This window comes from Medicago truncatula, chromosome 4, assembly GCF_003473485.1.
Source record: "Medicago truncatula cultivar Jemalong A17 chromosome 4, MtrunA17r5.0-ANR, whole genome shotgun sequence".
Classification (NCBI taxonomy): Eukaryota; Viridiplantae; Streptophyta; class Magnoliopsida; order Fabales; family Fabaceae; genus Medicago; species Medicago truncatula.
In genome coordinates this window covers 61,808,883-61,828,384 of record NC_053045.1, presented here as the reverse complement: position 1 = coordinate 61,828,384, position 19,502 = coordinate 61,808,883, and the positions used below count along the sequence as shown (strand labels likewise).

Below are 19,502 nucleotides of genomic sequence, written 5' to 3'. Positions count from 1 at the left end.
TATATAATATATAAGCTGACAAAAACAAGTTGACTGGAAAAGTTACACAAAAAAGAAAAACACGGATACAGAGATACAGCTGGAGAAAAGGAGTGGCACCCCATCCAATAGGAATGGGGAAAGAGATCCGTGATCCCATTAGAAAAAGACACTTTCTTTTTTCTCAAAATAGATTTCAATCAAACAGTGAAATATGATTCATTTTACAGTACAGATTCTAATTCTACACCAGATTAATAATATCAATATCAACTAAAAAAGCCCGCTCCTTTCTTCAACAACCAAAAGTAAAAAACGGGCTTTTTTTACTCCAGACAAATCTTCAATTCAATTCAAAGTTCATGCAAAGCTTCTTAACCATGCTCTGCCCCTACACCGTACAACCGCGCCAAATCTAACCAATTCACCACTTTTCATCCTAATAATAATAATCAACATTATTAAAACAGTTGATCCAGTTGGTAAGAAGTCCAGTGATAAAGACCTCGTTAGTGCGCGACGGGTAAATATCTTTGTCTCTGATCATTGATGTATCTGAGGGACTCAACTTATCTGAACTTTTAATTAGCAATAAAAACAAAATAATCAACGGTTCCCACAGAATCATCATCACTAATTATTCTAACACATTGAAACCATAGTATAGGAGAATCATACTCCTCTGTTATCCTTGTTTACTAAAACGTGGGAACGACGCCGTATGGACAGTCCATTAGCATAGATGAAGGAACTGAGAGAGGATCAGCAGGGTTATAGAGACGGTCCACATCCGAGTCAATTTCGGTTCGTTTAGCGAACCGGCCTTTAATTCTAGGCCGGGTTTCTGCATAAGCTTTTCGTGAAGCGTAACGAATAGTCTTCTCGAATTTTCGGTTCTTCCTTTTCTCTCTGTACCTCATAACCCTCGCTTCACGATCCATTCCACATAATTGTGTTGCTCCTTGCACCCCTTGGTTACTACTATTCACACCCCCTGAAACCATCGATTCCGATCCGAAATTGTATGATATCTCTGACACTGTGTTTCCGTCTGGCACCACTCCAACGTCAAGTGAAGATGACGAAACCTGCTAATAACAAATCAAATCATTATTAATTAACTACTTCTAATACTTAATCAAATTATTAACTTACTAAATACTTACGCTATGGCTAATCGAATGTGATGGATAGTTAAAGGAAGATAGCTTCGATCTGCAAAAATCAATGTCAAAGCAACCTTCTGAGTTGTGATTCATCATCGGCGCCGGAGTAGGTTTAGTTTGAACAGGAACAACGCTATCGTTCATCGCGTTGCTGCAGTTATTGTTCTGGAAGTTGTTTGAGTAATCAAAATCGAGAAACGGATCCATATCAGAGAAAAACATCTCTCTAGTTTTGATATCTTGAGTTTCATTGAGTTTTGATCCAAAATTAGGATTCGGAATAAGCCACGCAGCTGCTTCAGCATCATCTTGACCGTAACCGTCGTCAGTAGGAACAACGAAATTGAAAGACGCAGCTGCTGCGGCGGCGGCGGAGGAGGATTTGACTACGGATTCAGCGGAATCAAAGAAAGGTTCAACGGGGACACGTTCGTGACGGCGAGCGAGTGGATTGGCAGAGTGGATGTCGGAATCGCACGTGACGCAGAGAGCGGCGGCGTCAGCTTTGCACGTGACGGAAGCTGGTGCTTGTTCGCAGACTTCGCACATCCAGACACGCTCGTGGCGGGAAGAGAGTTTGTTAGCAGAGTGAATGGTGGAATCACAGTTGATGCATAGAAACGCAGAATCAGAACGGCAAAAAAGCGCGGCGGGAGTAAGCTTGCAAGAATCACATAGCTTAGGTGGCACACTCCAGCCGCCACGAAGACTCTTTAGTCCTCCTCTTTCAATACCCATGTTATGTTATGATTCTATGATTAATGAAATCGCTTATTTATTTTTGTTACAAACGCGCTTCTTAGCTTATTAGAAGAGTGGGAGGATAATGTTGTTTGAATGAAGTTGGGTGAGTTTGTTTGATTACTTTGGGTGCGGTTTTTGTAATATGTATAGTCAAGTGACTGGTCATAGAGAGGAAATCTAGGTAATGACGAATGAAAAGAAGACACGTGGGTGAGTATTGGCCATGTAAATGGTTCGCTCAAAACAACAAAGTATTAAAAAAATATTAGATATATATTGGGGAGTAGTAGTTGTCATCGTGTTTTGTCTGTGCCGACGTGGGACCTCCACGAATGTACATTAGATGCAATCAAGCTAAGCTATGCTTTTTTATATGGGAAATGCTAATTGGTGTCTCGGACACTTGTTAAGGATATGAAAAAAGAAATTATATAATAGTTAATGTATTGAAATTGTGTAATTAATTTATAATAAAGTTAAAAATAATTTTATTTTATGGTAATAATTTCATTTTATGGTATGCTTAATCAGTGCCTCGGAGGCACCGGTTAACCAGATCCTTTTATTTTATTTTATTTATTTATAAGAGATTGCCAATAATAATAATAATAAAGTATTCCCATGAGTTTAGCTCAATTGGTAGAGATATTTGATATTATATGCAGGAATTGAGATTCGAACTCTGGACACTCTACATTTCTATAATTAAATTGTGTAAGCTCTAACCACTATTGCTATTTGATAAAAAAAATAAAATAATAATAATTAATAAAGTAAACATAAAGAACACGAGGATCAACTCCATCTTCTTAAAGGAGGGGCAAAAAAACTGTCTTGGTGCATGTTTGATCTCACTGAGTTGAGTTGCCAAAACTACAGTGGGCCACTAAAATTGTATTTGGATCCTCCTTTCCTTCATATTTTAAAAAGTTATATTTATTTATCTCTAAGATTTAGAGAGAAGATCACAAAAAATAAAAAATAAAAAAGAAGACTAAGAAAGAGGGAGAAGGTCAAGAGAGAGATATAAACAAATGGTGGAAGAAGGGCGAAGGTGAGAATGAGAGAAAGGAAATAGATTTCACTTAATGTTAAAAATTCATCATAAATATTATGCTTTGACGCAAATTGATTGAGTAAAAATGAATCACAGATAAAATGATTTGTGTTTGAATATATTTTTGCAATGATTAATTGAACTATAAATTTGTGTGTTAAAATTGATTTTAAAATCCAAATCTTTAAATAATAGCTTCAAGTAGAAATGTTTTTAGTCTTCAAATTGATTTCTCAAAAAAAATGTCAAACAAATTTTATACTAGAGTTAAAATCATTTTATTACTTGAAAAACACTTATAAGACATCTAAGAGTGAAACCAAACATCCTCTTAGTATTTTGTTAGGAGTTGAGATCAAACTCTAACATTTTTAACACTCCTTTTTTAACTCATATACTCCCGTCATCAAACCATCAATTTTTATCCCTTAGCTTTAGCTACCTCATATTTTTTTTTATTTGTATGAGTAAATGTATTTTATGTTTAGCTACTCCAATAAAATATATTTACCTACTCTAAATAAGTTCAAGTCATGAGGAATAAGATACTTTAAAAGTAGAGAAATGATATTTGAACATCTATTTTATGATAATTTTTGTGACAACTTTCTCTTTCATATTCATATTATTTTTTACTTTATCTCTCCATTACGTTAGTTTTTGTGCAACTACCTACTATTTCTTTGTAAATTATGGTTGTCCCATAAATTATCAATCAAATTGGTTATTCAAATAACACTCCTCTTAAAATTATTACTTGTTTAATATATTTATTTTGTCTCATTTCCACACTTTTGATATCTTAAACAACTAGAAATTGACCTTTGCTAACAATGAAAATTGTATAGACCATAGTTTATTTTGCATATATAGCTTATTTTGCTTAAATTATTATGAATATTTTTCTTATGAATTAACTTTACTAGGTTCATTTAAAAATGGGTCTTGCAAACCAGTGTTATAAGGATAATGGTTAAAAATTCCATAAATAGAAACTTTGTCTTGTAAATACAAGTCTTTACTTTTTTCTTCGCAATAATTACACCATTTTTCGATGCAAACATACTTATTTTAATACTTTAACCAATGACCTAATGACAATGGTTAGCATTCTCCTTTAAAAATTGGTTTGGCACCGATCAAACCATCGTGCATAGCCCCTCTCAATAATGAACATAGTTTCGTTTTTGTTGTTCTTGTCAGAGCAATGTCTCTTTTAAATGTAAAACGATGAAATTTGTTTTTTTTGACGAAGTGACAAACATCACAAAAAATTCAAGTAACAATAAAATCTTGAATTATAACTTAAATATCAAACTTAACAACATCAACATTGACAATTGAGTTGAGTCTTAAAAAAAGAACAATAAAAAATGTTGTCAATTGTCGTTAGAATTTTAGCATTCCATCTGCATACAAAAAGTCAGATGCCTTTTTTTTCATATTGAAAGAAATGGTATATGAATTTCAAAAAAAAAAAAACTAAACATATTTAAACTGATAAAAATATCAAAATGGTTAAATTAAACGTCATGATCTAATTTAAATTCTGACTCCTCTACTTTTTTATATATATGTGTGTGTGTTTTCTTAAATGATTATTACTATTTTCTCTATCAAACATAACAAATATTACATGATACCACAAAATAATTGAGATTTTCTTCACGTTACCTAATGGAACATTTATTTCTATCAATCATAGACCTAAACATTGATCAGGAGACACGATTGAGAAGAGGCGACATGCTCAAGCTGGCACTGAGACCTAACAACCAGCCCACATGGGATAAAACGAAACACAACTGATATTATTATTCTCATAAATTAAAAGTTTGTTCTTCAATACCTAAAATAATTTATTTATTTATTTAATCATTGCATGCTAAAAGTTTTTGTAAAATACATTAATTTTGTACGATATAAAACGTGTGACCAAAAAAAACGTGTGAAAATATGTGAAAATAGCATTTCTGAAAATGAAATATAAAGGGATTTATGTTATAAAATAACTAAATTTTTTATTTATTTCTTAGGATATCATCACTCAATACGTAAACACAAAAAATGATATCATGCATCCACTCCGTCCTTAAGGATTTAGGATCTCTCTATTTTTTTTTTTTATCTTTATTATAGTTTTAAAGAAAATGGAAAGGATGGAAAATAGAGAGGATCATTAACTCACCCAAAAGCATAAAGACTAATCACACTATGGAGGATCTTAGACATAAAAATCAGGACCAAGATATAAAGCATATGCAAGAGTTGTCTTCGCATTAGACTTATATAAATGTGGCTTAGATGCTTTTTTAATCCCTTAAGTATTATTTAATTGGTATTGCTTCGGTCTCTTAACTAAAAAAAAGATTGTTTGAATACTTTAAGTTTTTTTTAATCTCGTTTTGGTCCCTTCTGTTAGGTTTAATAAAAAACGTTAAGTGTGGACACGTGTCACCTTGTCATTGGCACTAAGATTTATTTATTTAAATTTTTTTTTATAAAAAAATATTTTTCATTTTTTTTTTATAAAAACATATTTTTAATATTGTTTTTTTTAAATATATATATATTTTTTAATTTTTTTTTTTAAAAAAAAAATTGTAAAAAAAAAACTCAGCCAATGACAAGGTGACACGTGTCCAGGAGTTAATTTTTTTTTTAAACCCTAACGGAAACCTAACAGAAGGGACCAAAACGAGACTAAAAAAAAAACTTAAAGTACTTAAACAATCTTTTGTTTAGTTAAGAGACTAAAGCGATACCAATTAAATACTTAAGGGACCAAAATAACATTTAAGCCTATAAAAGTTGTATATCATATAATCATTGATCAAGTTTACATCAAATATCAAGAGGAAAGGTTGAAGAAAGAACGAATCTGGTTCCTATATTCCAAGTTTGATACAACACACTATTGATCTTGGTAAATAGTGTTCTATTATTTCAACTTCCAATTGATATCTTTTATTTGTGTGTTTTGGTATATTTATTTCTTGCTTTTACCTGTAACTTATCTTTTTTCTGGTTTTCAAATATTTTCTTTCAAAATGACAATGATTCACTTTAATAATTTGAGAAGCATTTCCGAAAATATCAAATAAAATGGAAATAGACATAGTACATTTGCATGTATTCTACACAAGAGGGAATATTATTAACTAAAAATAGGAAGAGACACATAGTAAATGTGAAATGGTGGGTGTCTCTATCAAATTAGATCGAGGGACCTATAAAGAAAAGTCAAATGATGCAAGGGGGATAGGAAATGATCTGCTTGGGATAGTGGGGACCGATAATTTTCATTGCCTTTGGAGAAAAAAATTGAATGAGTGTGTAGCCATCTGGCCATGTTAGAATGTAAAATAGCACAGGTTTAGCATGGAATTTGAAGTTCAAAGCTTAGATATAATCATATAAATAAATTATATATAACTTATAACGTATATGTTTTTTATCTTGCATGAAATTTTTTGTATGTTTTTTTCCTTTATATATAACACTTTTTCCTTTTAATCTTTATTATTTTATTTTAGTCTTATAAAACTTGTTGTTAAAACTGGATCCACAAAATTTCTTCATGTTGGAAAACAGCACATTGAGCTTGATTTAGTGGTTTGGTTTTATAGAAAATTAAGAAAATAATGAGAGAAAAAAATAAAGAAGTATATATATATATATATATATATATATATATATATATATATATATATAGTGAGAATGGATATCTTACATGAGAATGATGAGAACACTTATGAACGGTTAGATTAAAAATAAACAGTCAAGATTAAAAACAACATTTTGAACAACCATATGACTCTCCATAGCCTATCAATTTTGATGAACCCATTCACGGTTCATCTTCTCCAAGTCACTAACAGCAATTTCAAGACAGATATGAGAAAATCATTCCATTGAGATTATTAACCCTAGCTGTAAGTATTTTATGAAATTGTAATTCTAGATCTAGATGAATTTTACAAAATTGTTTAATATGACAATTAAACTCAAAAATGAAATTCCTTCCTATGCTTTCCAACGTGATTCCCAGTTTCTATTTTTTCCCAAATAAATTGTGTTTATATAGATCCAAAACAAACAAACAAATTCAAATTCAAAGGCTTTGCATCAAGAAATTATTTCCAAGCCTTGAAATTGGATCAGAAATGGCTTTCTTTTATGGGGTTGCTTGCCATGAACGGTATATGAAGGTGCGGTGGCGGCGGGATTCCGACCGTGAACGGGTGATGAAGGTGGCGGCGGGTTTTGCGTCGGTGAGGGTTGGGGTCGCCGGAGAAGATTGATGTTGAGGGGGAAAAGGAAGAGTCGCAGAGAATGAATGCGTGAAAGTAATTGAGTGAGATTTAATTAGATGATTGACACAAAGTCATTTTTAATCTCAGCCTTTACTTTTTAATCTAAAGGCTGTAGTTTATTCTCACCATTCTCACATACAAAAACCATTATCATGTGATATGTCCTATATATATAAGCAAAGATAGCCTAGCAACGAGCTAAAGCTATCCAAATTGTATTATCAAAAGAAAAAGGAAACAAGAACACAAAAGGAAAAGAGGGGGGTCAGACCAAACCTCTATTAGAAGTTAATAAACCTAAAACATGGCAAACATAGCCTGTTTTGATAATAAAAATTCCTAATACAAGGAGGAACCTCAAGCCAGATAGTAAGATTATGGAGGGTGAGGCCAAGATTAGCCAGGGCATCAGCACACCCATTCCCTTCCCTAAATACATGTGTAACCAAAAAGTTCATGTGTTTGATGATATGCATACAGTTATGCCAACGGTTTCTAAGCTTCCATAAAGAATGATCGACTTCTTAGATCATGTATAAGATTAAGTCGCTAACTTTTATGTGGTTGAAGGCGAAGTTTACTACCCTTCCTTTCAATTACCATGCTTGATGGCTTAGTCCATTCACAATGTTGGACATTGACTAATGTTGTTTCTTCTTGTTTTTGTTTTCCGTTTCCCTGTTTTGTACATATTTTTGTAACTCTTCGTTCTTTACTAGTACACCTTGTGCTAGGAAGAACGCTTTGATTGTGTACTATATTCCATTTTAACCTCTTAAAAAAAAGTAATAAACAATTATTGGTATAAGTAAGAAATAAAGTCTAGTGCTTAATCTTTTATGTTAAAACTACATCTGAAATCATTTTTTAGGTTTTGCTAACCATTGCTCTAAGAGTATATATTGGTTAAGGAATTCATTAGTAGAAATTTTGTTTTGAAAATATAAAATTTTTACTTTTGTCTTAGCAATAAATACACAACTTCTTTTATACAAAATTACTAATTTTGACATTTTAACCAATGTTCCAAAAGCACTCATTAACATTCTTCTTTTTTAACATGTTATGTTATTGGTATGAATTTGTTCACAATACAGTTACTGAGTAAGGGGGTTTAACTCCCTACCCTACCAATAGTTGAACCAATTATACATTTAAAATCATTTATATTCAATGTCTCCTTGAATTGGTTTTTCCTCAACGGTTAATCCACTAACATATAGTTAGTGAGTCCTCATAATTGGTTGTACGGTATAATTGTTATCCATATATAGCACACAATCATACTTTTTGTACGAGCACATTGTTCTGAAATTGCTATTCTAATTTTATCAAGCGACATCATCCAAAAATATTTTGATCCTTAGTATCCAAACTCAAATTGGTTTTATTTACACCTTCATGAGTTTGATGGGGATGATATGATGAGAAGATAAAGGCCAGCAAAATAAAAAATAAAATGATAAAAAAATTGCTTGATTTTAGAATTGATTGAATGAAAAAATTGATACAATGAGTGTAGAATGCACCTTATAAAATATAAATTACCATAATATGTAACTAATGTAATCAGCTTGTAATTATAGCTAACAAGTACCTTAAATAGTATTCAACTAATTCTAATTATTATCCAAATATATCTAATATGATCAACAAGTAGAATAGTGGCTGAATAACTTGATTGCATTTTTAAATTAGTTTGTTGTTATTTTATATTTATTTTCAGCTCATTGTAAATCCTTTTTTTTTTTTTTTTTTTTGAGGGAAGCTCATTGTAAATCCTACGAGGTTAGCTTACGAGTTATATGATTTGCGTAAGCATCAAATGTATATAAATGAATTTTCATTTTTCCTGTTTCACATAAATAGGAAAAACTTATCGGGAACTAAAATTAGTCTCGATCAATAAGCAAAATGCAAAATTGAAAAGAAAAGAAAAAGGTACATTTTAAAGATATTATCCATTAGTTTATCTCTTCTTCTATTGATTGCACCGTGTATGCAGGTTTTAGTTTAATTTTTAACTATAAAAATTAATATGATACTATCATGGCTCAGTCTAGGATGGGAGACCTTGATAGGTTCCTACCGTGAGTGGGTGAACAAAACAATATTTTTTTTTGGTATAAATAATGAAACAAATTTTAACCATTAAATTGTAAAATCATATGATTCTTATTATACACCAATAACATCCAATACTTTTTATTTTACCGTCACTTTTTCTATTGTCTTTCCTCTTCTTCATACATTCATCTTTCTTCATTGCAGATCCCCACCATCTCTTTGCCATTGCAGTTATTTACGAATGTTTTTTCCTCTATGTTTCCTTTTTATTCCTTTCAATCATTGAATTTAAATTTATGATTATAAAAATTCCAAATTATGCTATCTTCAATTTTAATTTACAATAACAAAAAACTTTCAATTTTCGACATTTTGACGATACCATATATAATTTCATCAAAGTGCATAAGGCTTGATTTTGTGGTCTTGTTGAATCTCTCTTGGGGTTGTGAATTACGTGTTTCTTAGTTTTTTTGACAGTGTACATTTGGGTTTTAAACCAGATTGAAAACAAAGAACACAAAGAGAAGAGTGAAACATAATAATAACAAGAATAATAAATTGATAAAACTGAGTGAAACATACTTAGGAAGATGGATCTGGTCTGAATAAATGATCTGATGGAAGGGATCTCAATTCCCATGTGTGAGAGAGGAAAGAGAAGAGTAATTTAGAATAAAAGAAAGTAATTGGGTGTTGGAGGTGTATAGTAAACATTTTGATCTAAATGTTGGTTAATCCTTATCTAATAGTTCATATTCATTTTGTAAAAAAAAAAAAAAAACACCATGTCTCCTACGGTAGGTGACCTATTCAGGTCTCCCACCGGAGACGGCGCCATCAATCATGGCTTAGTTCAAGTTGTAAGAGACATGGACTCCTTAATCATATATATATATATATTTTTTTTACTAAAATAAACGATATATATTCATTCATTCAAATTGATAGAGTACATCGATACAATTACAAATCCAAATTCGCTAAAAACAAAAAGGATGAATATGTGAACAAACTCATAACATCCATGTTAATAGCATTAAACGGCAAAGTACCTATGCCTACAAATATGACTATATCCATGTCTCCGGATCTGCAATGTTGGCGACGCCAAAGTCATTGTCATTGATCGGATCTGCACTTGCTCAAAGTTAATTTTTCAACCTGAATCAAATAAACACCGCACTAAGACGGAAAATAAAAAACACACCGCACAAAGACGTATGAAAAAATCTGATTAAAAAGAATTTTTATACTTTATGTGTCATATATTCTTCGACGAAGATTAATCACTACTCACTATTAAACAGCGGTGGTAAAAACTTCGTATTAATATAAAAAAAAAATACTACATAATAATCAAGTATTCAACTTCTGTTTTTTAGGCAAATCTCGTAATCAATGTGTATTTTTAATTTCTCTACCTAAATATATTAATTCAATAATTTTTTTATTCATTTGTGTTTCTTTTACATCCAAAACAAGGATTAATTAGATTTAAATTTAGAGAAATGATATTTGAACATTCATTTGATGACAATTTTTTTTTCATACTCACATAATTTTTTTACTTTATCTCTCTATTGCTTTGATTTCCGTATAAATACCTATCTTTTCTTTATAAATTATGGTTGTCACATAAGTTGTCAACCAAATTGATTGTTCAAATATCACTTCTCTAAATTTTAACCAAAAAAAAAAAAAAACAAGGATTAGGAAGGCAAGATTCAAGAATATCCAAAACATTTTGGCCACACCGAGTATAAGGCGGACCTACGCTAAGGTGATAGTGTGCATTCTGCACATGCACAACACACCAACAAAAATTGGATTATATTATTTTATAAATTTGTGGGTTTTCCAATGTACATATTCTTTTTAAATTACCATCGTCTATTAACTTAATTTTAAATAATTATTTTGTCACTTGTCAATTATCACATTTTTTACATTGTTTTTCTTATTTCTTTCTCTCAAAGTACAAAGAAAGGGAAAGAGATAATGAGAACAAATATAATGGTGTAATAATGGCCGAGTCTCAATTATTTTTGCTATATATTTGGACACTTAAAATTTTGTCTAGCTTCGTCATAGTATCCACCAAATATTTTCTATAATAGAGGGTGAGAAATCTTGATCGTCGGATTTTGATTCAGCAGTTGAAACTGTTTTACTGATTTTAAAATCTTAACCGTTTGATCTTAAATCGTAAAAGGGCATGTTTTTTTATGAGCAAGAAATCCGTGTACTAGTTTGGTCCACTTTGAGAATTTGTTGGGCGGTGGCAATAAGGCATGGTGAAAAGGAAAATGCATAGAAAACGACAAAAGAGAAAGGAAAATAGGTGGCAAAAACGCATCACGATTGCGAGTGGGTTAAAACGTGATGAGACTCCAAAAGGCTGCGCTCGTCTTTTTGTGACAACCTTACCTTGCTTTGCTGGTTGCTCTTCCCTTCCCCAAAGGGCATTACCTTTCGGCATTAAATGAATATCTCTAAATAACCTTTCAACTATTTCATCTTCCACTATCCTTAATTCCTACCAAAACCTTTGCTGTCTGATTCATAATCAAAATTTTATTTTATAAAAATAATTATGTGAAATTAAACGTGATTTCAAAAGTTCTCCTTCATCAGTTTTGATTAGCCAAGATTTTCAAAGATCGCCTAGCAGTTATTAGTTGGGTTATATTGTCTCCCAATGCCAAGTACGACTAATACTCCCTCCGATCCTAAATATAGGAGAAGAATCTTTTTTTAGGTTTATTGTCCGAGGCTCATTCATCAAGAATGAATAAGAAATTGAAGGATTGAGTTAGCCACCAGTGTTTACTTAGAATTCGAAATTTCAATCACCGAAGAAAACTTGGTTACTTTCTTTCCAAATAAGTTTCTAGTTGCTTAATAAGATCGAATTGTAGACATGTCGACTTTCATGTTGAGATTAAATCCATTCATTAACATTTGCACGTGACATCACATTATTTGCAATGTGTTTCATCTCCCTTTTTTGGCCTCTTAATAACACCTGGTTTTCTCTAGGTTGCAAATTTTGCTTGGATCAGACAAAATTTTGAATAGAAAATTTCCGAAGCTCTCATGCAGTCACTTTGGTTCACACAAACTCTAGACACCTTCTTTATTTTCTTTCTTTTTCTCAATTATATTAAAAAACACAAATTAAATATTTGTCTTATGAATGTGCAGCTGCCTTCAAAAAAATTAGTTGACAAATTTTATTAGAATGTTCAATTTATATATTTATCCAAGACCATAGTTTTAATTAAAAAACATTAGGTTTTCTTCATTTTCTTTTGAAATTTTTCTGGGATTTTTGTTGTTGAAGGTTGACGGAGATGATATGAAGTGAAAAAGAGGAGAAGAAGATAAAGAAAATCTAACGTTTTTGAATTAAAACTAACGGAAATGACCAAAATGTGTAACGGAGAGAAGTTAAAGGACCAAAATAAACCGAATTTTAATTAAGGGACCAAAGCGATACTATCTAAATAGTTAAGGGACAAAAAAAAAATGCAAATTAGCCTTTATTTTTCTTAGAAATTCAGGGCTCTGGCAAAATCAATGTAGATATTTTTCAGAAAGAGGCTTCTTCTCTAAGGTTAGAGCTTTGCGTCAAACTATGGAGATGATATTTGAGGACAATTGATACTGTTTCTATTGTTTAACGTTGACAGCACCAAAATTATGGAATAGAGAGAGAAAATGAAGTTTAACATTGACACAGTCGTGAATAGAAAGGAAAGCGAGGAAGGAGTTTGGTTTAGGAAAGCAAAAGTTACACGAGACACTAAAGATTAAATTTAATCACAACCATAAATTTTAATCTAAGGGCTATCATTTAATCCTCTCATCTTCTCTCACATTAAAGCTCCTCTCATTTGATTTGTCATACATATATATAAACAGTGTTGTCACTTGATAAAATGCAATCTCAGTTCAAATCCACATTCATCAACAACCATTGTCATTTACTAAACTGCTATAAGGTTACGTTGAAAACACATAACTCCAATATAAACCCCATGTAGCTCGATTACACAAACAAATTTGAAGACAAATTTTTCTTTCGAAACTACTCTATGCAGAGGGGTCAAGAAATGAACTTGAAAAAACAGCAGCAACAAAAAGACAAACATTCATAGTTAATCTTTGAAAACAAAAAAAGGAATAAAATAGGTGAGCCCAATAACAATAATCATTATAACGTCTTAGTGAAAGTGATACCAAAAATCAAATGTCGACCATCCTTCAGAATTCACCAATCGATTTAAATATATCTAATTTGCTGAAGCTTGCACCTTCAGCCACCTCCAGATTTGAGTGTATTGCTCAACCTACATATTAACATTTGGCATCACGTAACCCCAGTGAGCAACAAGGAAGTGCAAGGTTATATCAAACTTTCAGCTTGAAGCAGTGTAACTCTAAACATCTCGAACAGTGATATTAACATTGGCAAATATCAAACTAGTAGTAACAAGAAAGACCCATTAATAACTACACAACGTAAAAGTCCATAGGCGTATTTCCTAGACCAAGATATACCTCCCTTCACATTTCAAATGTATTTCCTAGACCAAGAAATACCTCCCATCACATTTCAAACGACCATAAGTAAGGTTAAATCTCATACTATTACATTGGGTTTCTATCAGCAGACCATAATAATTTCTACATTTTGCATATATGTCACTAGACAACTATTCAAAACTACCAAGATCGCTGCACATTCATACTTATGTAGCCATAAGAATAACTGTCCTTAAATTTTGTTTGAGATATAAAAAAGGGTTAAATGTATTTTTAGTCCCTATAAAAAAGGGTTAAATTTTGTTTGAAACTGTGCTTTTAATAATTCCTAACTGAGTTGATGATTGATAACATTGGAAAAAATATCCTTTAAATACTGAAAAAATGAAAAAGTATAAATTAACAATGCAGCATCACCTTATTTACGATATTTGATATACTTTAACTACCTTGAAATAGCATTCAACTTTATTAGACTTACCAGTCAAGGCCCTCAAAAAGTCCTTCGCCTTTTATAGCAGAAGTTTTAAAAATAGCCCATTGGCGATTTTTAATCTTGTGCAACTCAAGAGACTCCGTCACTGCAGCATCATCAAGGGCACCTGGTAGGTCCTGCATAATGGAACGGGACACACATGAGAAGTTTTACACTATATTTGCCATATTATCTATGTACATGTGCAAATAATTAGTTAAGCCCGATCATATCAGCTTCATAACTCTTATATATCCAGCCTTTACTTCTTATCCCCCTAGTGAAAATATGAGCATCCAACAACTATGAATCAAATTCTGACCTGTTTGTTTGCAAAAATGAGAACAACTGCACCTTTTAGTTCTTCTTCCTGAAAAAAAGGTTCAGAGAAAATAATTAGTGTTAATTTTGTTATTTGTAAAACTGAAATCACAATCACATCAGACAACAAAACCATAGTCAAAGGAGAAACGGATAAAAATCAATTAGGCATCAAATTTTAACACACACACACACATAAATTAAAAAATGCACTAGATTATAATGACTCAAGAAATGAAATTGACAAGTAGGCACATGCATATTTATTAATCAAATTTCAGATTCATGAAAACACCTCCACAATAAAATTACAATTGCTAAGGATTTGTTTTTTTTGAGAAAACATTATTTCAGTTTATTTTATTGATAAATACAAAATGTCACCATAGTTTTAATTTGTTCCCGACTATCAAGGAGTGCATGAAATGATGAAAACGCAAAAATGTAGTCACCATTTTGTAAACAAATCCTCTAAAACAGTAAATACAATTACAACGAAGTAGCATTTTTGTAATTACCAGTAAAAATAAGGAATAGAAAATAAAAAATTACTTTTTAAACAAAACAGGCCCCTAAACATTCAAAACAAGGATCAAAACCTATTCCAACTAGGATGAATCAAACACCAGAACTAGATTCAGTCAAAAACTAATTCCTCTTAGCTTAGGAGACGCCTATAATCACAAATAACACCTACATCATCCTTCTATAGTCCTCTTTCAAAATGTTCAAGCTTCACGTAATCAATATACTTTAGAAATACAACTTAGAGCCACCAATCCCTTGTAAATTGTAATATAGGCTACAAGAGAATTTTAAGAGGAACAAACTGAATTCTTGCGCCAAAGGTCTAGATGAAGTGTGTGTGTGTGTGTGTGTGGGTGTGTGTTGTATCAGGAACATATACCTCCAGAATTGCATGGAACTCCTCCCTAGCTATCACAAGCCTATCAGTGTCACTTGAATCAACAACATAGATTATTGCTTGAGTATTTGGAAAGTAACACCTCCAATATGGCCTATGGACAAAAAAATAATCAAAGACAGTAAAAGGTTATAGAAATTTACTACATAGTTATTAGGGATGAATTTAGTTTCCCATCTTGTGGTTTGGTCCACCTGGTTTTCAATTTTCCCGTGATTTGTTCTTTTAATCATTCTAGTGCCATATATTTTTTTTTCCCACATTTACAAGTGAAATGGCATGTCAGAACTGAGAAGTAATGTATGCGATCTTTTCTGGGTGTTGAAATATTTTTTGAAATGACATATTTTTGTGCTGCGCATGCTTATACATGCAGTTTTGTTTAAACTGGACAGAAACAAGTATATGATAGCAAAACGATCCTTAAAGGAAATGTAAAAAAAACTCAAATTATAGGGGGACACATCGGAAACGAGCAAGACTGCTTGGGTCTAACACTATAAATAAATTAATACAAGAGAAATTCATCTTTGAATCCATAAGGCATTTCTTTCCACAACATGAGCTACCGTAGTTTCAAAAATGAATAAGATTGTGTTATGTGTTTGATAATATCTAAGCAAGAGTGAGTGACTTAGGTTATTTGTTGGACCGAGATGGTCAGAAGAAATAAGGTATGTTGCCTATAAACAAAAGGAGGGGTTGAAAGAGAGAACCCCTTGTCATTTTGGGAGAGAATTAGGAACTTTAGCAATACAGAGGTGCAGACCCTCCAAGTTCTGTGGCATCTTTCTGTTGTTGGGGGAGTCTTTTTTTTCCCCTAATAAAATACCAGGTTTCTTAACAGATTAAACAGCATATTGAAACTTCTCATTATATTTGGTCCTTAACCTACAATATCGTGCATGATATTGTCATTATGCATTGTTTTTCTTCAATTACGTTTTATTCTTTTAGATTTTAGGCATGTATATTTATATTATTGAAACCTACACACACACACATACTCACACTAATTAACTGCAGAAGGATTGGTATCTTCTTACTAGAAATACACACATCAAGGACTTTATAGTAGGTTCATTTACAGCTAAACAGAAATATGGAAGAGTTAAAGGATTAGAAAAAAAAGGAATTGCATGATGAGTGGAGTAGTCGCAATTGATTTAGATCATAATATTGAATAAGGGATAGAAAAAAATTCTATTGGTATGACATTGTAACACATCAGAAGTCACCAGCTATTGTTGTTATAGTAAATTTTTTTAAAAAAAATACACATTTTCCATCAGTCAAAAGATGCAAGAATGAAACCATAAGGCTTACCTGATACTTGTTTGCCCACCTGTATAAAAAAAAGTTGGATATTAGAAATTGAAACAAGCCAGGGCTTATTATAATAGCACTATGTTATATCATATTAAGTTTCATGTAACTATAAGCTCAACTGACTGTAAGTAATAAACTATATTTTAAGGTTTGATGCCTGTTTATTTTCTTTCATTCATACTAAGAAAATAGTTTGACAAAGGAAAATATAATAAATGTTGTCAAAGGTTTCAGCTTATTTTTATCTTCGCTTGCACTACATCAAAACTTAATACTGCATATAGATAAAAAAACAACTACCAGCCAGAAGAGGACAAAATTATCCAAACTCGCTTTGTTTCGTGTTTCACTTATCACTACAGTACCCAAAAATGAGACCAGCAAACTTTAAGTTTAAAACACGAGCCCATGTATGCTTGCTAGTATTTAACATGAGACAGAAATGTCACGACAGTTGACAGAGTCCTGCGTGTAGGGTTGGAGGTAAGTCAAGCCAGGTTCACAAGTTAATTCAAAATTTCGAGTACAGGATTTTAGTGAGGAACAACAGTGGTTGTTGTATAGGATTTGAGCCTGGCTCATCAAGCTCAAGCAACTTGTTGTGAGCAAGTTATCCGAGCTTCAGAAGAAAAAAATAGGCTAACTTTCTTAATAAGTACTGCTTGTTCATGTTTAAGCCAAACCCGAGCAACACCTTTAGTGGGCAATTTTTGTAGGTAGTTATTGTGTCCTGCGTTTTAGTCCAATTTCCATCCGCTGGTTCATTCCTACCTCTAAGATAAAAGGCCTTAGATTGTCTGGGAAAAACTAATAAAACTTAACTTGGTGTGACATCAAACTCTGTTTTGTTTGCAACCCACAAGTCATTAAGATATGTAAGTCGCCTACTTTATAAAGGGATGGAAATTGGACTAAAACGCAGGACACAATAACTACCTACAAAAATTGCCCACTAAAGGTAGAGTTTTTACCACTAAACATGTAAGGACATGGGTAATTTACCACACTATGGTCATCTATTGTGTTTAATAATTAGGATTTGCAAGACCTTTTAAAAAATCGTTATCTATTATGTTTGATAATTAGGATTTGCAAGACCTTTTGGAAAATTTCACATCGAGTTAGATATTACATTTTTTATAAATAATTTCTCTATTGCTGGTTTTTTACATGTTTAAATTTTAATATAGTGCTTTTGTTTTACAACTTAGAAATAAAATAAAGGGAAAACATATTTCATTGTTTGTTTGTTAAACGTAGTTAGCTCGTACATGCACATGTGCGAATGTACCTTACTCTTTGTTATCCCTATACTAAATTATGATCAAAAGATGCAAAATTGTAAATATAGCATGGTAATCTCAACAATGAAAGATCACATGGTCATCTCTATGACTCTGTAGTCGGTTTCAAATATGTTTAACAGCATGTACACCATAAAACATACATAAAATACAAAAAGAATTCATGTGAACCAAGCAAATTAATTAAAATGATTACCTAAATCCCAGACTTGAAATTTAATGTTGTTATACTGCACAGTTTCAACATTAAACCCGATCGCTGTATCAAATAATCAAATAAACCAATCAGACATCCATCCATACATGCAAGTATAAAAAATAAATAAGATACCCATGCTGTAACATTTTGTTTGAACAAAATAGCATTGCTAATAACTAGAATTGAAAATCTAAAACTAAAAAATTCAGCAAAATGAAGATTCAAAACAATGCAAAACGAGATCGAGTACGAACTTGGAATGGTAGAGACAACTTCCCCCATCTGAAGCCGATCTGAAAAAAAAAATGAAAGAAATTAATAATAAAAATAGCGAATTGAATGAGTAAGATGCAGAGAGTATGAAGAAGCATACAGAGAATGGTGGTTTTTCCGGCATTGTCGAGACCGAGAACGAGAATTCGAGCTTCCTTGTTACCGAAAACAGATGAAAACAGTCTAGTAAATACTAATCCCATCTTCCGATTCGGCGGCAGAGGGATTACGATTAGAACATGAATGAATCAGGTGCAAACGATTCGGATTGAGAATTCTTCGATTATTCTGAAATCGGATCGGATCTCAGAGCAGAAGCAGCGAGAGGAAGTGCATGCGATGCGATTCAAGGATTAAGGTTAGGTTTCGGAAAATAGAAGAATCGAATGGAAGAGGGAAGGACGAAACGATGATGAGAATCAGGATTTGGATTTGGATTCACTCACCCTCTTCTCCTCCACCTTTCAGTTATGGGATCTATTGTTACTTGTTTTCGAAAATTCCTTTTAGACTACAGTATTTGCTAAACTGACAAAAATACCCTCGACCGCTAGAAACTCATGTTTGCTTGTCTATTGTACTTGATTGTCATTGTCCCAACGATAGTTAACGTTGAAATACGTATTTGACTGTCGTTGTCCCAACGGTAGTTAACGTCGAAACATGTGACTTTTGTCGTCTCAACGATAGTTAACGCCGAAACACGTTTCAAGCAAGAACACGTACAAACAACTGTTTAAAGACCACTTAATACGTTTGTAAACAAGACCGACAACAAAGTGATTTGTGATTTTAA

General features: G+C 32.1%; 2 protein-coding genes across 3 annotated transcripts; both read right to left on the bottom strand.

The window, feature by feature from the left end:
• On the bottom strand, positions 1 to 2,018 carry LOC11425462 (zinc finger protein CONSTANS-LIKE 5). Of its 2 annotated transcripts, none has more exons than XM_024782217.2 (2): positions 1,146 to 2,018; positions 1 to 1,070 (listed from the first exon to the last, which is right to left on the bottom strand). In XM_024782217.2, exons 1-2 carry the CDS (start codon positions 1,881 to 1,883, stop codon positions 678 to 680), a joined length of 1,131 nt encoding a protein of 376 aa, XP_024637985.1. In that variant the 5' UTR covers positions 1,884 to 2,018; the 3' UTR covers positions 1 to 677. The 2 variants fall into 2 exon arrangements, with proteins under 2 accessions (XP_024637985.1, XP_003610187.1); XM_003610139.4 differs by having other exon boundaries at positions 1 to 1,067; positions 1,146 to 2,017.
• Positions 2,019 to 13,265: 11,247 nt separating this feature from the next.
• Positions 13,266 to 19,196, bottom strand: LOC11428372 (ADP-ribosylation factor 1). The gene is made up of 8 exons (XM_003610137.4): positions 18,807 to 19,196; positions 18,688 to 18,726; positions 18,431 to 18,493; positions 16,928 to 16,946; positions 15,584 to 15,695; positions 14,678 to 14,725; positions 14,362 to 14,492; positions 13,266 to 13,684 (listed from the first exon to the last, which is right to left on the bottom strand). The coding sequence occupies exons 1-8, from the start codon at positions 18,907 to 18,909 to the stop codon at positions 13,651 to 13,653; spliced, it is 549 nt and encodes a 182-aa protein (XP_003610185.1). The 5' UTR covers positions 18,910 to 19,196; the 3' UTR covers positions 13,266 to 13,650.
• Positions 19,197 to 19,502: the final 306 nt, after the last annotated feature.

Bases quoted from the DNA above. Each gene is read 5' to 3' on its own strand.
- LOC11428372 (XM_003610137.4), bottom strand. From the start codon at position 18,909: ATGGGATTAGTATTTACTAGACTGTTTTCATCTGTTTTCGGTAACAAG. The intron at 14,726-15,583 runs GTATATGTTCCT...CCTTTTTTTCAG, and splicing joins AGTTCCATGCAATTCTGGAG to GAAGAAGAACTAAAAGGTGC. The intron at 13,685-14,361 runs GTAAGTCTAATA...GTTAATATGTAG, and splicing joins CTTTTTGAGGGCCTTGACTG to GTTGAGCAATACACTCAAAT.
- LOC11425462 (XM_024782217.2), bottom strand. From the start codon at position 1,883: ATGGGTATTGAAAGAGGAGGACTAAAGAGTCTTCGTGGCGGCTGGAGT. The intron at 1,071-1,145 runs GTAAGTATTTAG...ATTTGTTATTAG, and splicing joins CACATTCGATTAGCCATAGC to CAGGTTTCGTCATCTTCACT.